At 44.2% G+C, this 25,538-nt stretch overlaps 1 protein-coding gene across 5 annotated transcripts in view; it reads right to left on the reverse strand.

The window, feature by feature from the left end:
* Positions 1-10,710: 10,710 nt before the first annotated feature.
* The window catches only part of LOC129683554 (nuclear body protein SP140-like), a 56,962-nt gene continuing 42,134 nt past the window's right edge, over positions 10,711-25,538 (reverse strand). For 4 of the 5 annotated variants that reach the window (XM_055616267.1, XM_055616264.1, XM_055616266.1 and 1 more), the window contains 7 exons: positions 23,528-23,575; positions 17,001-17,042; positions 13,966-14,081; positions 13,184-13,289; positions 12,828-12,905; positions 12,512-12,649; positions 10,711-11,109 (listed from right to left, as the gene is read on the reverse strand). In XM_055616267.1, coding sequence (XP_055472242.1) covers positions 11,023-11,109; positions 12,512-12,649; positions 12,828-12,905; positions 13,184-13,289; positions 13,966-14,081; positions 17,001-17,042; positions 23,528-23,575 — 615 coding nt within the window. In that variant the 3' untranslated portion in view covers positions 10,711-11,022. The remainder of the gene's footprint in view (positions 11,110-12,511; positions 12,650-12,827; positions 12,906-13,183; positions 13,290-13,965; positions 14,082-17,000; positions 17,043-23,527; positions 23,576-25,538) is intronic. The other variant, XM_055616265.1, reaches the window with a different exon arrangement.

A 25,538-nucleotide genomic window follows, 5' to 3' on the forward strand; every position in this document is an offset into this window, starting at 1 on the left:
CCCCTTCCCTGAAGATCCTATACCCTAGTTTCTGTCTAAAATCTTGGCAGAAATGTTGATAAAAGAACCTACAACATTTTGGCCTTGTGTTAATCCACCCCAGTGAGAATAAGAGCAGTGCCACAATTTTGAACCAAATTTGAAGCAAGCTTTAACTTAATACTGGCAAAGGGGAAGGACTCTGGCCAGGTCCACTTCTCAGTTCACAGAAAAATGGCAACAAGTCACATTTTGCAGAGGCTTAAAAAGTCTGTGCCTATCATAAGGCCACCATCAAGTCCGATTGGGGCAAGTATATATTCTGACGTACTTCCTGCCTGAAGCCAGGTAGAGGCAAGCATACATCCTGACCTATGTCCCGCCTACCTACCTCCTTCCTACAAGAGATCAAGCACAACCTGTGCAGTTCAGTCAAGCGAACCCGTTTAGGGAAGTGAAAACATGTGCCTTGTTATCTCCGGTAAACAGTAGCTTCTAGCAAGGGTTAGAGGCTTTCTTGTTTCACAGATCTCTGTGGCATGGTAACTAAACCTGAAAGCATACCTTTGACTCTCACACACTTGCCTAAACCAGCAAATGCTTCTTCAGTCAAACACACAACGGGGCTTAGAAAGAGGGTGGGATGAAGGTTTCAGGAGAGGAAACTCCAGTTTCCAGACAATCCTGATAGAGGTTTCACGTCAGATGGAAGACTGCAGATATGAACAGAAGCACCATGGGGAGATCTGGCAGGTACTGGATGGGTAAAAGTGTTGTTGGGTCTGAGGGCCTATTCTGAGTCAAAACTGACTGGATTATCAGCTATTTACCACCTCCTGCTTGAGGCAGAACTGGAAACCTTTGATGCAGCAGATGGTCATTTCATTCTAATGGATCAGATTTTGAGCAGTCTGTGTAGGAAGGACAAGGCCCAGCTCTCAGCTCAGACAGAGCTCTGTTTTCATGGACACAACAAAGGAATCTCTTTTCTGAGATTTCCTCTTCACTCTTTAAAAACCTTGGCCTGTTTTCGAGTTTGTTGTTTGTTTGTTTGATTGATTTTCCATGATGCTATCCACCAGAAAGCCTCCTACCAAAGTTTTCTCTTCCCTGAACAAGACTGTGGCTGCCTCTCAAGGTCAGGCAAAGGGAAGCAGGAAGTTCATTCTAAGCTACCTGCCTTCCAAATTTTAGCTTCTCTCCCAAGCCCTGTCTGAGTCTTTTTATTTGCAGAACAGGCTATTCGGGTTTTTGCACAGCTTCCAAAGTCACCACCTGAGTTACAGCCTAGTCGGCAGGTGCTTCTACATGGACACTCAATCCAAGTTTTGTCCCTACTCAGTCACTGATAGGCTTTTATCTGTCCATGAAATGAACTAATCCAAGTGAGATTAAAAATATGAAAACAGCAGGTTTATTTGGGAAGAGGGGCTCCTGGGTGAGTTCACTAGTGTCGGGGGACAAAACCAGAAGAAGTTGCCCCCAGATTATAGTGGGCAGGGCTTTAAGGATTGTGGATGAAGGAAAGTGATATGTCTGCCACAGGCTGACCCGTGCCCAAATAAGGCCATCTGGTGTGCATGGTACTTAGGTGGCTAGCATCTTCAGGTGTGAGGGAGGTTGGGGCAGCTATCAGAAATGCCAGGAATTCAGAACCAAGGCTTGAAGGCTTTCTGTGGTGAAGGCAGGGTTAGAGAGAGAGATTTGGATTTCCCAAACCAAATTGGAGAAGAGGGACCACCCAACATCCTGACCTCTTTGGTACATGGACACCGAGTTCATATCTGGCTGGTTCCTGGTGGAAAGAGTCAGTGTGGCATGGTAGAGTCAGGAGATGGTGGGTTTGTGCCCAGTGGGAGGTTTGGGTGAAGAAGCATCTGATTGACTGTTACCTTGGAGACCTCGGGAATCTGTTTCTGCAGAAGGCAGCGAAGGCAGGTAATAAAAAGAAAAAAACTAAGCAAATGTGAATGAAGGGTCCTATGATTGGGTGAAGCCATTGAAACAGGGAAGACTGCCCCTAACTGGAGGAGGAGAGGTGCCCTGGTTTTGCCATCCTGGCCCCTCATCGGGGCTTTCCAGAGAACTGGAGAGTCAAATTGTCCAGTTGTGGTACAGACCACTCACCATTGGGCAGGTACACACTTGAGTCTGGAAAGGAGGTACCAGCACTGGTGTCCCAGGAGTTTGGCAGATGAAGGAGTGGTGAGTGGTGAGGATCACAGTGTAGGGTCCTTTCCACCATGGTTCTAGAAACCTAGGAGATAACTGTTTAAGTAGTTCTTGATCCTCCTTGGAGAGTGGGATGGACTTAGAAACAGCTGGGTCTTCTAGTGTAGGGACAGGTGTTATGCCCAGTTTGTGAGATCTGCAAAGACCACTAGGAATCAGCTCCACTGCAAAACTTGTGAGGGTTTATTCAATACAAGCTCAAGCACAGGTCACCAGCTTCCTGTGGAAACAGAGAGGAATGAGGCATGGAGGTCTAGGGGAACAAAAACTGCAAGCAAGTGGATAGGGGCTCCAAGCCTTGGCATTACACGATTGGGTAATGGAAACTGACCTTTGAAATGATTGGTTTACTTTAGGTACCAAGTCTATAAACATTTATGGCCTGGCCATCTGGTTGGGTTGCCAGGAGATGGAATCTCTTTATGTGGTTCTGGCCAGGCTACCTGGGCCTGTTTCCTAACAACTGTATCTCTAGTGGGCAGGAGAAGGATGCAGTAAGGCTGGTTCCTCCCTGCAGGTAGCTGGGCATGTCTCCACCTGGCTGGCCTTCATTCTGGCTTGTGCTTTGAACTTTAATTCAAAATGCCCCCCCAAACCCCTAATTTTTAATTCTTTTATCTTTCACAAGCAAGTAGCTGCCAGCAACAGATCCAAGAAAGCACCTTGGGAGAGAGAGGTAAGGTAGATGCCTGGCCAGTGGAGGTTGGGGGTACGGGGTGGAGCTGTCTGAGACAGGAAGTGATGACTGAGAAGAAATGGCCTTCAGTATAGGAATTCAAAAGGACTTAAGCCTGTAGGGAAATGAGGGGTGGCTTAGAGGTCAGAAAGGGCAATGTTTGTGAGGGCCAAGGTAGAGAGCATGGTGAGATGTTGACTTATGAGTCTGTTGGCTCTTTCAACCTTTACCAGGGACTGTGGAGAGTAGAGAATGTGGAGCTTCCAGGAGATGTTGAGAGCTTCAGACAGAAGCTCAGTAACGCTAGAGGTGAAGACCTGATCATTGTCTGTTTGGATGGTCTGTGCCACACCTAACCGAGGAATTATGTGTAGGAAGAGTACCTGAGCCACCACATCCCTGTTTCCCTGGAGGTGGGGAATGCCTCCATCCAAATGGTAAAAGTGTCAACAAGCGTTAGAAGGTATCAGAGCTTTCTGTAGGTTGGTGAAGTCAATCTGACAGGCTTCACCTGGTTGCTATCCTCTGAGCTAGTGCAGAGACTCACCTATCTGGAGTGTTCTGTGGCAGTGAAATGTAGCCACGTCTGCTGGGAGATGCAGAGCCTCCAAAAGTTTGACTATAAGCGGCCATTGACAATGAGAGTACCCTGTGCTGTGAGAAAGCCCCTTTCCTTCCAAAGGGCGCGGTGGGTTTGGGCGGCTAAGGAAGCATGCTTAGAAAGGGTGTAGATGTTACCCTGCTGGCCCTTGGCTATTTGGAGAGTGCTAGTTAAAGCAGTAAGCTCGGCCTTCTGTGAAGTGGTCCACACTGGGAGGTGGTTTACCAAAGCTATTTTGGTGGAGGTGACAGCAAGTATATGCTGCTTGGGGGTTTTCCCATCTGTCTCTGAGAGAGCTCCTAGAGAAAGCAAGCTTGGGGTCTCTGAGGGGTTGGCTGGGGTAAGCATAGGGCCTCCACAGCCTCTGGGCAGGAATGAAACAAGGAATTAGGGGGGAGGAGGGGAGAGAGTTGTAGGGTTTAGGGCAGGAATGGCAGTTAGGGTAATCTGAGGGGGTTTTCTAGAAACAGAATGTGAAAGCCTTGGACCCATGAGGACCCAAGGAGAAAGAGAGAGGCATGGTTCAGAAGGTCTGAGAGGTGCTGGGTAGAGTATACCATGATAGGCTGCAACAGACTGATCTTGGTTGCTTCTTGGATGAGTTCTGCCGCCACTGTTGGGGTTCTCAAACATGGCTGCCATTCCCATACTTGGGATCTAGCTATTTGTACAAGGAGGCTATGGCCTGATGGGAGGGCCCAGCAGGTAAAGAGATGTAAAAAGATGGTCAGGGTGGGTGGAGTCCAGAAGTGGACCCAGGCTAAGGATGCTAAGAGGGCATCTCAATGTTAAAAGAATTGATGGTAGACTGTGGGCCAGTGAGGGAGAGGCCCTGTTGGGATCTCTCTGGCTGCCTGGTATAGGAGTTTAGCTGTAGTAGCAAAATCAGGGATCCAGTCCCTGAAGAACCCCACCAGGCTCAGAAAAGATAAAACTCTGGTCTACTGTAGCTGGGGGCTGTAGATCCTTCAGAGTATTGAATTGGGATGCTACTTCCATTTTCTTGGGATTCCAGCAAAGGACGCTAAGTTGGGCGCCACTGGGTGTCTGTGGGAACTTTTTCACACTGCATCTGTATAGGTTTTTGGGACCTGTGCTATCACACCTCTCTCTCTCCCACATCCTGTGGCTGCCCTTCGCATATTAGGCCTCAGCTCCTGAAACACCCCCCCACCCCCTGCTATCCCACCTCCATCCTGTGGTGTCTTATGGGTGGCAGGAGCAGGCAGAACCAGCATAGCAGAGTCATGACACGATTTTAAATCACCTGCCAAGGCCTCTTACAATATGGGTCTGGTCACCAAGCTGATTTGGAGATGAAGAGAGTGCAGCCATGTCTTCTCTGCCATCTTAACTAATGGCAGTCACATGACTGGTAGCCATCTTGGTTGTGGGAGAGTTGTGGCTTCACCATCTTTATTGTGGACTGCCAGCTGTATTCAGTACCTTGCTGACTGACAAATATAACTTCTATCTTTTAAGCTTTGCATGTTTGTTCTGTAGTGATGCCATATAGTAGGTTTAGCAGGGGTGCCAGTCTCTCTATGAACTGTATCTATGACTGAAAGTTTTGCTTTGATACTAGTTCAAAAAAATATATTTGAAATCATGCTAAGAACTCATGCAGTTAGTTAAAAGATTAATTTTTTTCCTAGTCTATTTTACCTTTTTAAGATCTCCCATGCTCATGGGTTGGCAGGATTAACATAGTAAAAATGGCCATCTTACCAAAAGCAATCTACAGATTTAATGCAATTCCCATCAAATTGCCAACACAATTCTTTACAGACCTGGAAAGAAAAATTCTCAACTTCATATGGAATAACAAGAAACCGAGAATTGCTAAAACAATCCTCTACAATAAAAGATCTTCTGGAGGTATCTCCATCCCTGATCTCAAGCTGTACTATAGAGCAACAGTTATAAAAACTGCATGGTACTGGCATAGAAACAGAATGGTGGATCAATGGAACCGAACAGAAGACCCAGAAATAAACCCACACACTTATGGACACCTGATTTTTGACAAAGATGCCAAAACCATACAATGGAAAAAAGATAGCGTCTTCAACAAATGGTGCTGGTCCAACTGGATGTCTACATGTAGAAAAATGAAAATAGATCCATACTTATCACCCTGTACAAAACTGAAGTCCAAGTGGATCAAAGACCTCAACATAAAACCAGACACATTAAATCGGCTAGAAAAAAAAGTGGGGAAGACCCTAGAACTCATTGGTACAGGAGAAAACTCCCTGAACAGAACACCAACAGCACAGGCTCTAAGAGCAACAATCAATAAATGGGACCTCATGAAATTGAAAAGCTTCTGTAAAGCAAAGGACACCGTCATCAAAACAAAGCGACTGCCTACAGATTGGGAAAGAATCATCACCAACCCTTTATCTGACAGAGGACTCATATCCAATATATATAAAGAACTTAACAAGCTGAAAAGCAATAAACCAAGTAATCCACTTAAAAAATGGGGAACAGAGCTAAAGAGAGAATTCTCTGTAGAGGAATATCGAATGGCAGAGAAGCACTTAAAGAAATGCTCAACCTCATTAGCCATTAGGGAAATGCAAATCAAAATGACCCTGAGATTTCACCTTACACCCATCAGAATGGCCAAGATGAAAAACACAAGGGACAACACATGCTGGAGAGGTTGTGGAGAAAGGGGAACCCTTCTCCACTGCTGGTGGGAATGTAAACTGGTACAACCACTCTGGAAATCAATCTGGCGCTTTCTCAGACAACTAGGAATAGCGCTTCCTCAAGATCCAGCCATACCACTCCTAGGCATATACCCAAAAGAGGCGCAAGTACACAAAAAGGACATTTGCTCAACCATGTTTGTAGCAGCTTTATTTGTAATAGCCAGAAGCTGGAAACAACCCAGATGCCCCTCAACTGAAGAATGGATGCAGAAACTGTGCTACATCTATACAATGGAGTATTACTCAGAAATGAAAAATAAGGAAATCATGAAATTTGCAGGTAAATGGTGGGACCTGGAAAGGATCATCCGGAGTGAGTTGTCCCAGAAGCAAAAAGACACACACGGTATATACTCACTCATATAAACATACAACATAGAATAAACCCACTAAAATCTGTACATCTAAACCAACTAAGCAAAAAAGAGGACCCTAACTAAAATGTTCAATCCCCATCCTGAAAGGCAAAGAGGATGGACATCAGAAGAAAAAGAAAACAGGAAACAACCTTGAAACCTGCCACAGAGGGCCTCTGAAAGCTTCTGCAGTATAGACTGTCAAAGCAGATGCTGAGCCTGATGGCCAACTGATGGGCAGAGTGAATGGAATTTTATGTAAGAAGTGGGAAATAGTAAGAGCTGGAGGGGACGGGAACTCCACAAGGAGAGCAACAGAACAAGATAATTTGAACACAGGGAACTTCCCAGAAAATCATACTCCAACCAAGGATTATTCATGGAGATGACCTGGAACTCCTGCACAGGTGTAGCCCATGGCAGTTCAGTGTCCAAGTGAGTTACATAGTAATGGGAAGAGGGACTGCATCTGGCATAATCTGATTGGCCTGCTCGTTGATCACTTCCCCCTGAGGGGGGAGCAGCCCTACCAGGGCACAGTAGAGGACAATGCAGCCACTTTTGATGAGAACTGATAGACTAAGATCAGAAAGAAGAGGAGAACCTCCCCTATCAGTGGACATGGGGAGTGGCATGCATGCAGAAAGGGGAGGGAGGGTGGGATCAGGAGGGGAGGAGGAAGGGGCTTAATGGGGGGGATACAAAATGAATAAAGTGTAATTAATAAAAAAAAGAAAAAAAAAGATCAAGACTAGTTTGTGTAATCAAAAATAAGTGATGTTTTTTTAGCTCAGCTGCACTTAGCAGATCGTGGTCCTCACACCTGTCAGAGAACCTGCACATAATGGAAGTTAAAGGTTTAATCTAAAAAAGCTTAGTATGACAGAGATACCAGCTTTTAGTGGTGACCTCAAAGCCTCCAAGAAGATTTGGGCACAACAACAGATGACTCCACCTGGATTGTGATCCTGGCCAATTCTGCCCCAGTGCCTCCTCCACTGCTAAGGCCTTGCGTGAACTGTTGACAAACAGGACCCCCAGAGAGTTGACTTCCCCATTTTGCCTAGACAAAATAAAGGTGGTCGATCATTCTCCCAAGTTCCTCCTCTGCAGAAAGGCCTCTCAGATTTGCTAGCCCTAGCAGCTGAAGACTGTTGCTGTCCTAGTACCTGTGCCCACAACAAAGCCATTGACACTGCAAGGTCCTAGTGGGAAGGCAGTCTGCATAATGGGTAAAACTCTGTCATATTAATCAATACATTGGCATGTTGCATTATGCTTCCTGTGGTAGTTTTAATCTTTCTCAGGTCTTTGATGCTTTTGAAGATCAGTTTAACAGTAGAAACCAAGGCTTCAGCTGCCTTCTCAGAAAAGTGTAAAGTTTACGTAAGGTCTAAGGAACTAAGAAAGGGTTTGAGGGTCTGAGAAAGTGTTTTGGTAAATGCAAGTTATGAAGGTTGGAGGGGATGCTAGCATATTTTAAATTTGTCTCCTTTTGTAAACTTAAAAAGATTCTTGTAAGCTTCAGAGGAAATATACTTCTCACAGGACAAATGGACTGTCAGTCAGCAGCCTGGTTGGCTAATGGTGGGATCTTAGTGCCTTTTCCCTGGTCTGGGACTCACCCCCCCCCCCCAACTACCAAAACCATTGGCCTAAAAGTCTCAGATATATATTCTGTTCCTAATATGTATATATGTTCTAGCATCCTGCCAGGTTCAAGTGTTTCCTCAAAAGCTGCATATTGAACGCAGGTGCTCTGGCCTAAATCTCACAGGTTGCCTCGGCTGGGCCTCATTTTCCTAGCCACAGATAGTCTCATAGATCCTAGACAGAAACTAGAAGAGCATGTTCTTTCCAGATGTGGCCAAAATTTTAGCTTTTTGTCCCTCTACTCCCAACATTGATGGTCCCATACCCAGCAAGAAACAGCCAAAGATGGTTACTACCCCGCCTGTCCATTTCTTTTTGACAAAAGGCTGATGTTTCGTTTCAGGCATCTCTACCTGCTGCAGTGTACAGCTGACATTCCCTACCCGGTACCCCGAATTATCTTGCCCACAGGCATAGGCTTCCCTTCAGGATCTAATCCAGAATTTGGTCCCCACCTCCTCTCTTTTCTGTTGTCTTCTGTCTTTCTGTATCTCTCCTTTTCTTCTCTCAGTGTCTGAGAGCTGCTTCTCACCAATCAGCAGCAATAAGTGTCCTGATCATTCCTATACCCAGCACTTACTCTGGAGTCATGAGAGGATCCAGACATAGCCCTCTGAGCTTCCTACTCACTTGGGCAGCAGATGTGGCCCTGCCAGCAGCAGAAGAAGTAAGGCATGACTTTGAGAAGAGAGACACAGCTCAGAGCCCCCACAGCCTGGTGCTTTCATGCTGACAGGAAAGGGCCCGTTTCAGCCAAGTAAACACCCCGCTGTGGAAATGACATGGATTCTTCTAGACTTTCAGTTGGAGTTAGTGCAGGCCATTGCTGGGTTTCAGACTCAGGGGCTGAGGAGCCTATTTAACTTATCAAAGCAGACCTGGCCTCCAGGTTCTCCCAGCATTCCCCAGTCCCTTCCTGTTCCAAAGTGTGGCTGGTATACCCAGTCCTCTGTCCTGAACTCCCCAGCACATGGACCGGGCTTCTCTTCCCGAGACGCTCTTCCCTATGTATTCGGGACATTTTGGTTTCTTCTTGTCGCCACATTTCTCTCTCTTTGTGTGCCTGAGCACACTTTTCTCTTCCTTTCTTCTGTCTCCTGGTCTACATGGCTTTTCCTTGGCCGCATTCCTTGGGACCAATGAACACACCTAAGAGATGTCCCCCAATAAACCTGCCTTCATATTTTAACTTGGCCTGAATTGGCTCAAAGAATCCTATCATCCATCTTGACAGAACTGATGTAGGAGATGTTCTAGGAAGCCTGAGAATTCCTTGTCTTTCCTGAAGGAGATGGAGTGATAGCCTCGGATCTGGTTCTTGATTTAGACACTTATTAAGTAGTCTTTACTGTTTTTTGTTTGTTTGTCTTATAAGACAGGGTTTCTCTGTGTAGCCTTTACTTGGTCAAAACATAGGAGAGCTCACTCAAGGTTTCACAGAGTCTGCTGTCTGGTTACCATGGCAGCAAGGAATTTGCTATCTAGTTCTTAGGGTCAGAACCCTCTGCTGTAGAATTGCTAGGGTCAACCTCTTTGCCTCCAAGTTTTAGATAGTAACCAAGGCTGAGAGGCCGAGTTCCACTGCTCAGGTGTGCATTCCAATTTGCCATTAACTCCAAATAGGCTGCCACATCCAGGCCCCCATTTGGTGGTGGTACCTGGTACCTTTGGATGAACATTGTCTCTTCCTTTGGTATATGGGTAGAGAGATCATTGGTCAACACACCTGAGCAATCCCAGCTAATTCTCTAGGCTAGAGGGAATTCCCAGTATCTGGAGTGAAGAGTTATAAAAAAGGTTCTTTGGGTTTCTTTGTGTAGATTTCTTGTGTTTTCAGTATTTTTTTTAAATAAGATCCCAAGAGGTGTTTCATATATCAATGACTGAAGCTGTCTTCTGTCTTGCTTCCTGGGCTGTTTGCCAGCTTAGCATCCCAGATTCCCTGCCCTTTCTCTCACCACTATGGATTTCACCACTGATGCGTCTTTTTTGTCTAATATATATTAATTAAGTCTCTCTGGGTGTTAATGAATCTTGAGTCATTGAAGCATGCTTGTGCTGTGTGGATTACATACAGGGCCAGGCTCTTTATAAACACATGATTAATATAAACCCATCAATTTGCCTCACAATAACATACATATTTGAGCCCTGAACTGGTTTAGCATCTGAGGAGCTATGGATACCCCTCCAGTCACCTTTTGCTTGGACAGTGACCCAACTCTAGAATGCCACACTGAGACTTTGGTTTTAGGACATTATCTTATGCTGAGTCTTCTAGAGGAAGATCCAGAGTGGAGGCCTTTTCTCTCTTACTTGGTGAATGTTTCTTTTTTCTTCCTGAAATCATGATCTTACTTTACCAACCCAGGGTAGCTGAAGATCACCAAGTAACCCAGGCTACCATCACAATTGCAGCTACCCTCCTGCCCTAGCCTCCCAAGGACCGGAACTATAGGAATGAGCTATCACGTGATTTGAAGTCTTGGAAGGTTGTGGTTTATTGGGGATTGTTCTCAGGAGTTGGCGACAAGGAAAGAAGGGCGGGGAAGCTAATGCAGCAGCAGAGAGGTTCAAGCAGCAATGTACCACACCCTTGGTTCCAGCTGAAGGCAGGGGATGGACCCCAAGTCCAGGAGGTGTAACTACCAGCAACACCTGTCTCCATATGAGCCAGAGCAATCCTCCAGGGGATGACGGATTGGTAGCAAATAATCATTGCCAATGCAGGTGGGAAGACATGGCCAGAAGAGCAGATTGGACCAGGACACCAGCAGCATCTGTGATGGCAGTCAACTGTTTTCACTTGTTTCCTATAGCAAACACTTCCTTGAAAGTCTTCTCAAACTTGGACTCCAGTTGAAGACCCATTTGGCCAAACTTGGGTTCCTAAGTAATAATAATAATAATAATAATAATAACAACAACAACAACAACAGCAACAAAGACAAGAATGATGAGGCTCATGTCAGTGAAACAAACATTTCCTTCTTGGTACTTGTGTTCTCTGATGGATCCTGTCAACTTCATGGATTATTTATGTAAAAAGAAACCTAATCTTTGGTATTTCTGATAATCCCACCTAGGGAAAGATAAGAGTCAGAAAAATTCTCAGGCTGGGTGATGACCCTCTGGGTCAGTGTTTGTCACACAAGTGTGAGCACCTGAAATCAGATCCCCAGAATCCATGGAAAGCCACATGTGGTAGCCCACATCTGTCATCCCAGAACTCCATGGAGGCAAACAGGTGCCTTGTCTCAAAGAAGCTGAAATGTAGAGAATAACATACAAGCTTGCCCTCCAACTTGATTCTCATGTATATTACAGCACATGCGTGTGCACACACACAAACACATCTGAACACACACACAAGCATGCACACACTCATGTAAACATACACATTTCACATTCATACACACACAAAGATTTAAACCAGGATCTAGAGAGATGGCTCAGTGGTTAACAGCACCCTGTGCTCCTGCCCAGGACTCATGGCAGGCAGTTACAGCAGCAGCTTTGTGTGATCTGATGCCTCTGGACTCCAGAGACCCCTACACTCACATGTACATACAGTGTGCCTTGTGCCAAAAACACATACAGAGACACATGCATATACAGACATGGACACAAAGAGATACACATACACACACAGTCACACACACACACACACACAGTCACATACACACACACACACACACACAGTCACACACAACACACACACACTTTTTTCCAGACAGGATATCGCTGTGTACGCGCCTGGCTGTTCTTGAACTTTCTCTGTAGACCAGGCCAGCGTCAGACTCAGAGATCTGCTGCCTCTGCTTCCCATATGGTAGGATTAAAAGTCTATGCCACCGTGCCCAAATGGGACATACAAATACTTTTTAAATTATTCTCCTCTGTGGGTTGGGGTTGGCTTAATTTTCCTCTGTGTGGTCCTGTAGCCTTGTAGACCAGAAGAGAAGTGAGTTCTGTGGTGCTGGGGACCTCTCCTTTGGTGAGACACTTTTTAGAAACTAAACCAAAGGAAAATTCACTCCCATTTTTTTTTCTTTTTTGAGATATTGTCTCGTACTGTATACCAGGCAGTCTTTGAACAGAAGACAATCCTCCTGCCTCAACCTTTTGAATGTTGCCATCGCAGGCATGTACCGCTGTGTCTGGCACACTCAGATCTCTTCTTTAGGGAACGTTATTACAGGAGGATACAGGAAACTAAACTTTCCAGTAAGCAGAAAATGAGGTGTGGCGTAACCCAGAAGAGGAGATGTAGTCAGAGAGAGATGCTGACCTTGAATGTGGTTCTGTGATTGTGGAAGATGAGCCTCATGTCTTGCACAAACTGTTTCACTTTGGAATAGGCCTGCTGACTCAGCTTCTTCTTAATGATGTCCAACCACATAGGTTCCTGCACAAGCACAACCCGGTCCTTAAAGTGGTGAGAGAAATAACAATGGCAGAATGACTGGCAGGCTCAGCATTTCCCTTCCATGGGGTCCCAGAAACAACAGAGCCTGTGCTCCTTGGGGATTACAGTCACAATCCCACAAGTGCCCTTCCCAGTCACATGACATCATGGATGCAAGAGGTTCACCACCTTTACTTACATAACAATAATATGGCATCTTGGAAAAAAAGGAGCTCTCAGGACAGCAATAGACTCTCAAGAGAACAAACTCACACTTCTGCAAGAGAAAGGGACTCAGTCAAATGACTCAGAAAGGCAGAGTCTACACACACACCCAGGAGGAAGGCACTACTCACGCCCATCAGGAACTTTGCCCAACATGAGTGCTTTGGTAATGACTGAGTTATTTTTATACCACGAGGTTATGCCATGATTGCAGCATGATGGAGTGTGGCTTGGAGGCAAAGACATCCTTTGGGTGCTATTGTCCTGGCTCCCAGCCTGGTTGTCCTCTTCCAGGGGAATGGAGAAAGTGTGGGGTTCCCAGTGACTCACCAACTGTTCCTGGGGCACCATCTGCCTCTGCAGGATCTCAGACTCTGGACGACTCTCTTGGCTTCCTAAGGACTGAGTCCTACAGAAGACGCAACTCCACGGTGTTCTAAAACATTGCATGTGAAGTGAGCAGGGGACAAGATCATTGAAAACAGCTATTCTTCACATGTCTGCCGCTGGGCTTTCAGGATTGGCAGACAGTCTCATCTGGGGAAGGGGTTCCCAGGCTCTAAAGGACCCCAGGTAGGCTCTTAATATGCCAGCTTTCCTATTAGGAGCCAGTCTTTAGAAAATGGGCTTTCAAGTGAGTGCTGTGTCTATATTTCTTGACTGAGGTTGCTAGGAGCACAAGGGGACCAGGATATCATGGCTGAACACGGTAAAATGGTCTTCAAAAGATTCTGGGAACCTTGAACCTCCAAGAGTCCATTACCACGTGGTGAAATGTGGGCAGTGGTAATGCTTCTTTCTTTCACAAGTATGTAGAGAAAAAAGCAATTGGTATATAAAACGCCCAAACTTTTGGACAAGAGGCTTCATTGCACAATTGTGAGAAAATGCAGTAGCCATATGTAGGCAAAGGGCCTGGCCTTTGCATCAGGTGAGGTATCCCTAACACAAAGAACATTAGCCTTTTGATGACAGCATCTTGAAACAATTCTCTGGAGGTTCCTATTTGATACCTGTTATTAAGAGCTCTTGCTTTCCCCGGATCCACACACAGGCTTCCACGCTAAAAGGGTACTGTGTATGACAAGGAAAGGGTATCGAATCTCACTCACATCTCAGCATCCACCGCTGGGATGTGACACTCTTCATGGAAGGCTCTGGGACAAGTATCACAGCAGAAGAGCATTCCTACTTCCCGACACACCTCACACTCATCTGAGTTCTCCATCTAGAAATACAACATCTGCATCACTGGAGACACCACTGTGACACCTTCTGTACATGGCCTTTGCATGAATCTGTGAGGACCCTGAAGCTTTTCTCAGGGATATTTAAGAAAAAACATGGAAAAGGGTGTGCAAAATGAGACTTTCTGGTCTTCAGTGATGTTTGGGAGAAAGGGTCCGTGAACCAGACCCAAAACCATCTTCCTTATAAAACTAAAGATCCTGTCCCAAAAGGCTAGTGTGGGTTTTGAATAAAAATGGCCCCCATACGTATACGTCAACAGGAAAGGTACTATCAGGAGGTGTGGCCTTGTTGGAGTAGGTGTGGCCTTGTTAGAAGAAGTGTGTCACTAGATGGTCCTTGTAACTCAAACCAGTTCTAATAACCTGTAGTCACTTCCTGCTGCCTGCAGATCCAGATGTAGAACTCACAGCTGCCTCCCCAGCACCATGTCTGTCTGTATATTGCCATGTTCCCTGCCATGATCATGAACTAAACCACTGAATTATAAGCCAGCCCAATAAAATATTTCCATCTGTAAGAGTTGCCATGGATAGACTATCACCTAGAATTTCTAGTCCAGCTCTTTCTTCTCTCTCAAGTTCCCTTTGTCAGGGTATTTTTATCACAGGAGCAGGAAAGAAAACCAAGACAGAGAACAAAGCCCTGACATCATTTTCTGGAAGTATAAGGAGAACTTTGTTCTGAAAAAGGGGAAAAAAACTGCAGAGTCAGCAGAGGTGGGACTCCTTGCCAGGACTAATACAGAGAGCCTGTAGTCAAATTTAGTTTTCATTTAAAGAAGTTAAACTTTAGCATTATTTTTCCTTGCTGCTATTGAAAGTATGATCTATTTATCAAAACCAATACTTTATACAGAAATAATAAACAGACAAACACATAGCCACTGAACAGTACATAATCACATTTGTGTTCAGGGTGCAGAAGTGGGTTATGAATGAACCACTGCTGTGTGTGGGAATCCCAGCCTAAAACCAAACTTACGGTTCAATGTTACATCCTGCGTAGATATCTGGAAATGTCAGAAGGCCTAAGATGGGTGCATGGATTAAGGCACCAGACTCAGGAGATTAAGGCACTAGAATCATGAGTTTGAGGATAATGTGAAGCCTTGTAACAACAACAACAAAACCTACAAACAAATACTCAAAAATTATAAATAACTGAGAGGGTCTAGAATGTCTATTAGTTTCTTCCCTGTGTCTGTCCCTGTAGGAAGCCCCTAACCAACAACACCTATGACCCTTGATTGGCAGGTTTCTGTTTCCTGTCACTCACAATGTATCCCAACAAGTTCCTCATTATATTTCTTGGGATGCTGGTGGGATATTTTTATGATCACCTTTAACACAGGAAGCAGGATATATCTGAGTGACATCTGGACAGGAACACATGCATTCCTGGTCCTAACTTCAGGTTGAATGGTAACAGTTTGAGAAATGAGAGGTGGGTCTATATGCATATGGAAAAATCCCAGTTCAGGTATGGTGGCACACACTAGGAATCTTTGCCCTGGAAAGTTGAGACAGGAGGAACGGGGGTTCATGGACATTCTTGGCTACATAGTAAGCTTGAGGTTATTTTGATAGGACTGCATGAGAACCTATCTCAAAAAAATCAAGGAAGGAAGAGAAAGATGTAGTCCATGGGCTGTTGGGAAATTTTCTGCCTTCCTGAGACCATCTGGGGAACAGACATGAGCCTAGCTTGAGGACTGGTCCACCACTGGATGAGCACGTGGGAAATGGGAAGTTGGAAAGGTGATAGACTCAAACATTCTGTGCCCCGGGCCATCTCTGACTTCAAGAGAAGCATGCCCTTCAGCATCATTTGTTGTGATTTTCTCTATCACTTAACTGCTGGCCATTTTCCTTCCTGGATCTTTCTCCTCCTCCAGATGCAAAGGACGGAATTCCTCAGGATTCCATCCTTAGTTGTAGTCTGTCCATATGGTCAGAGTCACTCTCCAGCTGCAGGTTTCTACCTGTGTCCTCAGCTTCAGGTGTCTCACCTCTCCTCAGCTCTCCTGCATGTTCTAATATTCAGCAGTGTCTGCTCTAGGGCTCCTTAGGTGTACCTCAAACTCACCCTATTAAGCTGTATCCCATCTTCCTACTGCACCCTGATCTTTCTTTTTTACCACCATTTTATCTAACATGCTCCATGCACCACACCTGGCTTCTCTCCTATCTTTCACCTCCCATCCAATTCCTTGTCCTCTGAACACTAATTTTTAGGCTAATTTAAATTTTTTCTTCATTCTAACAAAATCGACAAATACAAAAAGTCAGGTGAGCAGGGAAGGCACACAGCCTTAAGTATTAGGAAGGTTTGCCTATGACTGAACACCAGTCACACTGATACAGAGAAACAGTGATGGTTTTGCTGGCTCCCCTCAGCCTGACCCGAGGACATCTGTGAGAACTCAGTGACTCTGCAGGCAACTTTCTGCAGGACAAGAAGCAGTCCAGACCTAACACTTGCACACGAGGCCTCATCTGCTCCTTCTGGGCTCTAGCTGCACATGGGATGCAGGCTGGGATGTTTCCTTTCCACACACTGCCTGTTACAAATGGCGGCTCCCGTGTTTTCTTCTCATCCTTCATTCCTTCAGGGACCCCAGAGAGCTAGAGATGTCTCCCACCTTTACCTTGAGAGTAAATGAGGATATGAGACCCCCATGGTAAAACCCGTGTTAGGAAACTTCTGACCCAAACGCCCAGACTGGCTCCTCCTGCTTTGCTTGTGGGTCAGATTTAGTAAGGATGGCTCTTCAGGGAAGCATGTGCAAAATGACAGCAAGTGCCTTCAAGGGAGAGGCAACCAAGACACAGGCAATACACCAAGGAGACGAGATGGCTGGGTTTTTCAGGGATTGTAGCCAGGAGTTTGTACTTACACACGGGTCAGCTTGGGAATGATACAAATTCTGTGTTCCCTGCTGAAGGAGAAAATTTGTGTCAAAATATTAAGAGTAATATTTAATTTTTGTCATTCCTTCCTTCATTCATTCATGTAGTCAAATTTTTGTTTATCAGTCTCAGAAAAGACCCCTGTGCCCAGATTTTTTGGTTCTGTTGCTCTCCTTGTAGAGCTCCTCTCCTCTCCAGGTCTTACTATCTCCCCCTTCCTTCATAAGATTTCCTGACCTCCACCCAAAGTTTGGCTATAAGTCTCAGCATCTGCTCTGATACCTTGCAGGGTAGAGCCTTTCAGAGGCCCTCTGTGATAGGCTCCTGTCCTGTTCCTTGTTTTCTCCCTCTTCTGATGTCTATCCTCTTTGCCTTCCTGAATGGGGATTGAACATCTTAGCCAGAGTCCTCCTTCTTGATTAGTTTATTTATGCATACAAAATTTAGTATGTTTATCATATATTATATATCTAATATCTACTTAAAAGTGAGTATATACACTGTGTGTCTTAGTGCCTCTTGGATGCCTCACACAGGATGATCTTTTCCAGTTCCCACCATTTGCCTGAAAATTTTATTATTTCCTTGTTTTTTATTGCTGAGTAATATTCCATTGTGTAGATATCCCATAATTTCTGTATCCATTCCTCACCTGAGAGACATCTGGTTTGTTTTTTTAGATTCTGGCTATTACAAATAAAGCTGCTACAAACATAGTTGAGCAAATGTCCTTGTTGTATTCTTGAGTATCTTTTGGATAAAATCTTAGGAGAGGTATAGCTGGATCTTGAGGAAGCACTATTCCTAAATGTCTCAGAAAGTGCCAGATTGATTTCTGAACCAAGAACCATTCATGGAGATAACCTAGAACCCCTGCACAGATGTAGCCCATGGCAGTTCACTGTCCAAGTGGTTTCCATAGTGATGGGAACAGGGACTGTCTCTGACATAATCTGATTGGCCTGCTCTTTGATTATCTCCCACTGAGGAAGGCGCACCCTTTCCAAGCTACAGAGGAAGACAGTGCAGCCATTCCTGATGAGACCTGTAGACTAGGATCAGAAGGAAGGGGAGGAGGACCTCCCCTATCAGAGAGGCTGCCATGAGAATGAGGCTGAAGATGGACCAATTGTATTCAAGAACCCATAAGGCTCAGAGTTCTAGAGTCCACATGATCCTAGAGAGGAAATCCATACCTTTTGTAGCTCTCCCTAAAAATCAAGTGAACCCAAGGGGCCCAGGGCTCCAGCTTTTCCTCTCCATGGCCTCCCTCTTCTCTATTCAAAGCTCAAAGGGATGCCATGCTGGCTGCAATGTTCAAAGGCAAGCATGGAATTCACACTGCTTTTGCACATCAGTTTAATGACTTTTTATCCTTGCCTTCTGTGAGGCAGGCAGACACAGCCTTTAACTCCAGTCCAGGGCCGAGAGCTGGAGAAAAGCATGATCTAGGATACACTCACCTGAGAGACAGTCCTGCCACTGTCCACGACTCTAGAATCCCCTACTTCACCCCACTGGTTATTCTTTAATGTGGACAGTGACTTTCACAAAATACCGGAGGTCAGTCAGAGCTACTTTTACTATCTTCTCTACCAGTCCCTGGACATTCTTCGCATACTTTGTAATTGTGCATTACACAGAGGAGTAAATGTGGCTTTGCTTGGGAAAGAGACTCTGGGTATCTCAATGCAGATGTCATCATACAGAAATACGGTTATAGAAAGTATCCAGGACTTCCTGACACAAAACAATCAAAACAGGGAGTTTAAACAATCCTGTCATGAGCTAGGAAGCTGTCATGTGATGCTTTCTTTTTTTTTTTAATTTTATTTTTTTCTTATCAGTTACGTTTTATTAACTCTGTATTCCAGCCGTGTCCCGATCCCTCATTCCCTCCCAGTCCCTCCCTCCCTCCCTCATCTCCACCGTGCCCCTTGCCAAGTCCACTGATAGGGGGGACCTCCTCCCCATTCATCTGATCCTGTTTTATCAGGTATCTTCAGGACTGGCTGCAAAGCTCTCCTTTGTGGCCTAACAGGACTGCTCCTCCCTTGGGGGGTGGGGTGACCAAAGATCCAGTCATTGAGTTCCTGTTAGAAATAGTCCTTGTTCCCCTCACTATGGGAAACCAATTGGTTACTGAGCTACCACAGGCTACATCTGAGCAGAGGTTCTAGGTTACATTCATACATGGTCCTTGGTTGCATGTCAGTCTCAGAAAAGACCCTGTGCCCAGATATATTTGGTCCTTGTGGAGCTCCTATCCTCCTTCATCAGACTAACTCCCCTTCTTTCTTATGATTCCCTGTACTCTGCCAAAGGTTTGGTCATGAGTCTTTGCTTTGAAAACACTGCTAGTTAGAGTTTTTCAAATGCGCTCAGTAGACTCCTGTCAATGTTCAATGCGCATCCCATCTGTCTTTCAAAACGAGAATTGATAATCTTACCCCATGTCTGCTCTCTTGATTATCTTTTTTAGGTGTATAGATTTCATTATGTTTATCATATCTTATAGGTCTATATAAGTGAGTATATACCGTGTTTGTGTTTCTCCTTCTGGGATATTTCACTCAGGATGATCTTTTCTAGATCCCACCATTTGCCTGCAAATTTCATGATTTCCTCCTTTTTGATTGCTGAGTAGTATTCCATTGTGTAAAAATACCACAATTTCTGTACCCATTCCTCCGTTGATGGACATCTGGGTTGTTTCCAGGTTCTGGCTATTACAAATAAAGCTGCTATAAACATGGTTGAGCAAATATCCCTTTTGTGTACTTGAGCAAATTTTGGGTATATACCTAGCAGTGGTATAGCTGGGTCTTGAGGAAGCACTATTCCTAATTGTCTTAGAAAGCGCCAGATAGATTTCCAGAGTGGTTATGCCAGTTTACATTCCCACCAGAGGTTGTGGAGGGTTCCCCTTTCTCCACAACCTCTCCAGCATGTGTTGTCCCTTGAGTTTTTCATCTTGGCCATTCTGATGGGTGTAAGGTGATATCTCAGGGTCGTTTTGATTTGCATTTCCCTGATGGCTAATGAGGATGAGCATTTCTTTAAGTGTTTCTCTGCCATTCAATATCCTCTGTCGAGAATTCTCTGTTTAGCTCTGTTCCCCATTTTTTAATTGGATTACTTGGTTTGCTGCTTTTCAGCTTCTTTAGTTCTTTGTATATACTCGATATTAGTCCTCTGTCAGATAAAGGGTTAGTGAAGATTCTTTCCCAATCTGTAGGCAGGCGTTTTGTTTTGATGACAGTGTCTTTTGCTTTACAGAAGCTTTTCAGTTTCATGAGGTCCCATTTATTGATTGTTGCTCTTAGAGCCTGTGCTGTTGGTGTTCTGTTCAGGAAGTTGTCTCCTGTGCCAATGAGTTCTAGGCTGTTCCCAACTTTTTCTTCGAACAGATTTAGAGTATCTGGTTTTATGTTGAGGTCTTTGATCCACTTGGACTTTAGTTTTGTGCACGGTGATAAATATAGATCTATTTTCATTTTTCTGCATGTGGACATCCAGTTGGACCAGCACCATTTGTTGAAGATGCTGTCTTTTTTCCATTGAATGGTTTTGGCTTCTTTGTCAAAAATCGAGTATTCATAGGTGTGTGGGTTTATTTCTGGGTCTTCTATGCAGTTCCATTGATCCTCCTTTCTGTTTTTATGCCAATACCATGCAGTTTTTATTACTATTGCTCTGTAGTACAACTTGAGATCGGGGATGGAGATACCTCCAGATGATCTGTTGTTGTACAGGATTGTTTTGGAGATTCCGGGTTTTTTGTTTCTCCATATGAAGCTGAGAACCTTTTTTTCAAGGTCTGTAAAGAATTGAGTTGGTATTTTGATGGGAATTGCATTGAATCTGTTGATTGCTTTTGGCAGGATGGCCATTTTCACAATGTTAATCCTACCAATCCATGAGCACGGGAGATCTTTCCATCTTCTGAGATCTTCTTCAATTTCTTTCTTCAGAGACTTGAAGTTTTTCTCAAACAGGTCTTTCACTTGCTTGGTTAGTGTCAACCCAAGGTACTTTATGTGGTTAGTGGCTATTGTGAAGGGTGTTGTTTCCCTAATTTCTTTCTCGGCCATTTTGTCTTTGGTATACAGGAGGGCTTCTGATTTTTTTGAGTTGATTTTGTATCCTGCCACTTTGCTGAAGGTGTTTATCAACTGGAGGAGTTCTCTGGTTGAATTCTTGGGGTCACTCATATATACTATCATATCATCTGCGAATAGTGACACTTTGACCTCTTCCTTTCCGATTTGTATCCCCTTGATCTCCTTTAGTTGTCTTATTGCTCTGGCTAGGACTTCAAGTACTATGTTGAAGAGGTAGGGAGAGAGTGGGCAGCCTTGTCTTGTCCCTGATTTCAGTGGGATTGATTTAAGTTTCTCTCCATTGAGTTTGATGTTGGCTATAGGCTTGCTGTATATTGCCTTTACTATGTTTAGATATGTGCCTTGTATTCCTGATCTCTCCAAGACTTTATACATGAATGGGTGTTGGACTTTGTCAAATGCTTTTTCAGCATCTAAGGAGATGATCATGTGGTTTTTCTCCTTCAGTTTGTTTATGTGGTGGATTACATTGATGGATTTCCATATGTTGAACCACCCTTGCATGCCTGGGATGAAGCCTACTTGGTCACTGTGGATGATATCTTTGATGTGTTCTTGGATTCAGTTTGCAAGTATTTTATTGAGTATTTTTGCGTCAATGTTCGTAAGAGAGATAGGTCTGAAGTTCTCTTTTTTTGTTGGGTCTTTGTGTGGTTTAGGTATCAGGGTGACTGTTGCTTCATAGAATGAGTTTGGTAATGTACCTTCTGTTTCTATTTTGTGGAATAGTTTGAGGAGAATTGGTGTGAGCACTTCTTTGAAGGTCTGGTAGAATTCCGCGCTGAAACCATCTGGCCCAGGGCTTTTTTTGGAGGGGAGATTGTGAATGACTGCTTCAATTTCCTTGGGGGATATAGGGCTGTTCAGTCTTTCTATCTGATCTTGACTTAATGTTGGAAGATGGAATCTATCAAGAAAATTGTCCATTTCATTTAGATTTTCAAATTTAGTGGCATATAGGCTTTTGTAGTATGACCTAATGATTGTTTGAATTGCCTCTGTGTCTGTAGTTATGTCACCCTTTTCATCTCTGATTTTGTTGATTTGGATAGATTCTCTCTGCTTTTTAGTTAGTTTGGCTAAGGGTTTGTCTATCTTGTTGATTTTCTCAAAGAACCAGCTTTTTGTTTCATTGATTCTTTGAATAGTTTTATTTGTTTCTAATTGATTGATTTCAGCCCTGAGTTTGATTATTTCCAGCCTTCTGCTCCTCTTGGGTGTATCTGCTTCTTTTTTTTTCTAGGGTTTTCAGTTGGGCCATTAAGTTGTTTGTATGTGATGTTACAAATTTCTTCTTGCAGGCACTTAGTGCTATAAAATTTCCCCTGAGCACTGCTTTCAATGTGTCCCATAAATTTGGGTATGTTGTGCCTTCATTTTCATTGAATTCTAGGAAGTCTTTAATTTCTTTCTTTATTTCTTCCTTAACCCAGCTGTCGTTGAGTAACAGGTTGTTCAGTTTCCATGTGTGTGTAGGCTGTTTGTTATTTCTGTTGTTGTTGAGGTCCAGCTTAAGTCCATGGTGGTCAGATAGAATACAAGGGATTATTTCAATCTTTTTGTATCTGTTGAGGCTTTCTTTATGACCAACTATATGGTCTATTTTGGAGAAGGTTCCATGCGGTGCTGAAAAGAAGGTATACTCTTTTGAGTTTGGATGAAAAGATCTGTAGACATCTATTAGGTCCTCATGTGATGCTTTCAATGACATGGAAGTTTCCAGAATCCCAACCCCTGAGTAGATGAAGAGGCCCTGAGGAACTTATGAAAGTGAAAGTAGATCTTGGATTCTGTTTCTCTGGAAATTCTGTTCTTACAAAGAGAGACAAAACAAAATAAGAGACAAACACCTCTCTTGTTACACAGGAGCGCTGCACTTAGAAACAAGGATGAATTACATGGGCTGGGCACTTCTAGCTCATTTGATTGACCCAGACTGAGACACTCTTGGCACATGGGGAAACGTAGAGGCACTGGCCTTTAAAAACATTCATTGGACAAGTGAAATGGTAGCTTTTTTCTAGGAAGCTGCGTGGATGAAACATCCCAGCAGTTTAGAGTTCAAACAAGCTGGATGATAATGGAAATGACAAACAATATGCAAGCCTGAAGTTCAAATTCTCAGCGAGCCATGAAGCTCGTGTCTAGGGTCTCCTGGCTCACTGAAGTCTATGTTGGTAGCTCTCTCACATCTCCAGCTCAAAGGAGTCAATGTTCAAGGAAGATCTAGCTATACCATCCACACTGCAGTGTGGGTGGAGACTCCGGCTCAAAACAAGAAAAGAGAAAGGTAGAGGAGACAATGAGAAGTGACTTAGGTATATAACAACCTAACTGAGACACCATGAAGTAACATGCTGTGTGTATAAAACCACATGGTGAGAACTCACCTTTTTTTTCCTGGCATATTTTCGTGGAGGACTGGGTAGAAAGTTTCTCTGCAAGATAAAAGGACCTGAGGATGTTGGTATCTGTATTTCAGTGGTGTGAGACTGGCATTTCCAACCTTCTTCCAAAACTTTCTGCCTGGATGTTCTATGGCCTCTTCAGATCTGAGTTGTTTGACTCCTCCCTCTCCTCACTACAACTGAAAGACTGTACCCGTGGCACATAGAATGACCTCCTGACATCCCTTTCTCTGGTGCATCTTCCTGAGGCCCTGAGAATTTCCCCCTGAATCACTGATTCAACCATTCATCCTCTCTGGTCCTACCCGACCCACTTCAGCTTGACTTTCTGTACCAGGACTAGCCAGCCAGCACCCACTTGTTGCATGAATACAGGGTGTCACATTCTCTGATGAGTGTGGACACAAAAGGATAGAAAAACTGGCAAGGGAGGAAGGTTGAGGAGAGAAAGCTCATAGAAAAAAAACAATCTCCCTCTTTCTCTGTCTCTCCTCCCTCTCCCCAATCTCCTTTTCGAGACAGGATTTCTCTGTTTAACCCTTGGCCATATTGCTTGCACTATGGAGGCCTTGAACTCAGAGACTCACCTGCTTCTGCCTAAGAATTTCTTGGCTTAAAGGTGTGTGCTATGACTGCCCCCCCTCCCCGGAGAACCAATCTCACACAATTAATGAAGGATCTCTGGAAGCTGATGGTCCAGGACTAGCCGGGACAAATACAGGCTTGCTGGATAGAGAGATGATGGAATCATATCTGAGAGAAACTGTTTCTAATAGCATAGTCCTTGTTAGTATGTTGTCAGCTTGACATGCTTTAAGAAGAGCAAACATCAGTTGAAGAATTGTTTATCTTAGATAGCCTATAGGCAATTCTGTGAGGGCATTTTCTTTTTTTCTTTTCTTCCTTTTCTTTTCTTTCTTTCTTTTTCTTTTAAAATCTTTCTTTCTTTTTTCAGACAGGGGTTCTCTGTATAGCCTTGGCTGTCCTGGAGACACTTGGTAGACCAGACTGTGCTTGCACTCACAGAGCTCTGCCTGCCTCTACCTCCCTAAGTGCTGGGATTACAGGCATGCGTCTTGCCCAGCAAGGAAATTTTCTGGACCGTGGATTGATATAGGAAGTTTAATCCCTCGCTGGGTGATTTCATCCCTAGAAAGGTGTACTTAGCCTGAGTAAGAAAGGCAGCTAAACAGGAGCCAAGGATCAAGCCAGTAAGCAGTGTTCTTCTGTAGTGTTCACATCCGTTCCTGACTCCATATTTCTGCCTTAAATTCCTGCCTGGGCTTCCCGCCACAATGGACTTATGCTCTATAAGTAAAATGATCCATTTCCTTCAACAAGTTGTTTTTGGTTATGGTATTTATCATAGCAGCACAGGAAGCAAAGTAGAACAAGAATGCTGAGATCAGCTTAAAACTGAAGTTTAGTTTTCTTTAGCTCATTTGAAGTCTTGGGCCCTTCCCTGTACACCAGATAATGATGGTGGAATGATCATATATTTCAAATGTCTCTCTTTCTTTCTTTCTCTCTCTCTCTCTCTCTCTCTCTCTCTCTCTCTCTCTCTTTCACTTTCTCTCTTTCTTTGTTTCTTTCTTTCTTTCTCATTATTTTGAAGCAGAGTCTCTATGAAGTGCTGGTTATCTTGGAACTTGCTATTCAGAAATCCTCTCATCTCTGCATCCTAAGTGCTGAGATTAAAGTTTCCACCACTATGCCTACTCTTTACTGTCATCTCTAACTTCAAGGACATCACTGCTTTCTTGTGTAAATTTTGGGTTTGGGCTGTTTAGGGTAGTATTAAAGTCCTGAACCAACAACCTCAAAAGATAGTTTATGCCAAACACACAACACATCTTCCTATATCCACACAGGAGCCCTAGTCAGAACTCTGCATGCCCTTCTTTCTCTAGCCTGTCTTCCATTCGTTTGTCAGCTCTTTCTTTGGCTTCAATGCAGAAATCTATTTGCAATAACCTTATTCAGAATGGCCATT

This window comes from Psammomys obesus, unplaced genomic scaffold (genome assembly GCF_907164565.1).
Source record: "Psammomys obesus unplaced genomic scaffold, mPsaObe1.curated_primary_1811, whole genome shotgun sequence".
Taxonomy (NCBI): Eukaryota; Metazoa; Chordata; class Mammalia; order Rodentia; family Muridae; genus Psammomys; species Psammomys obesus.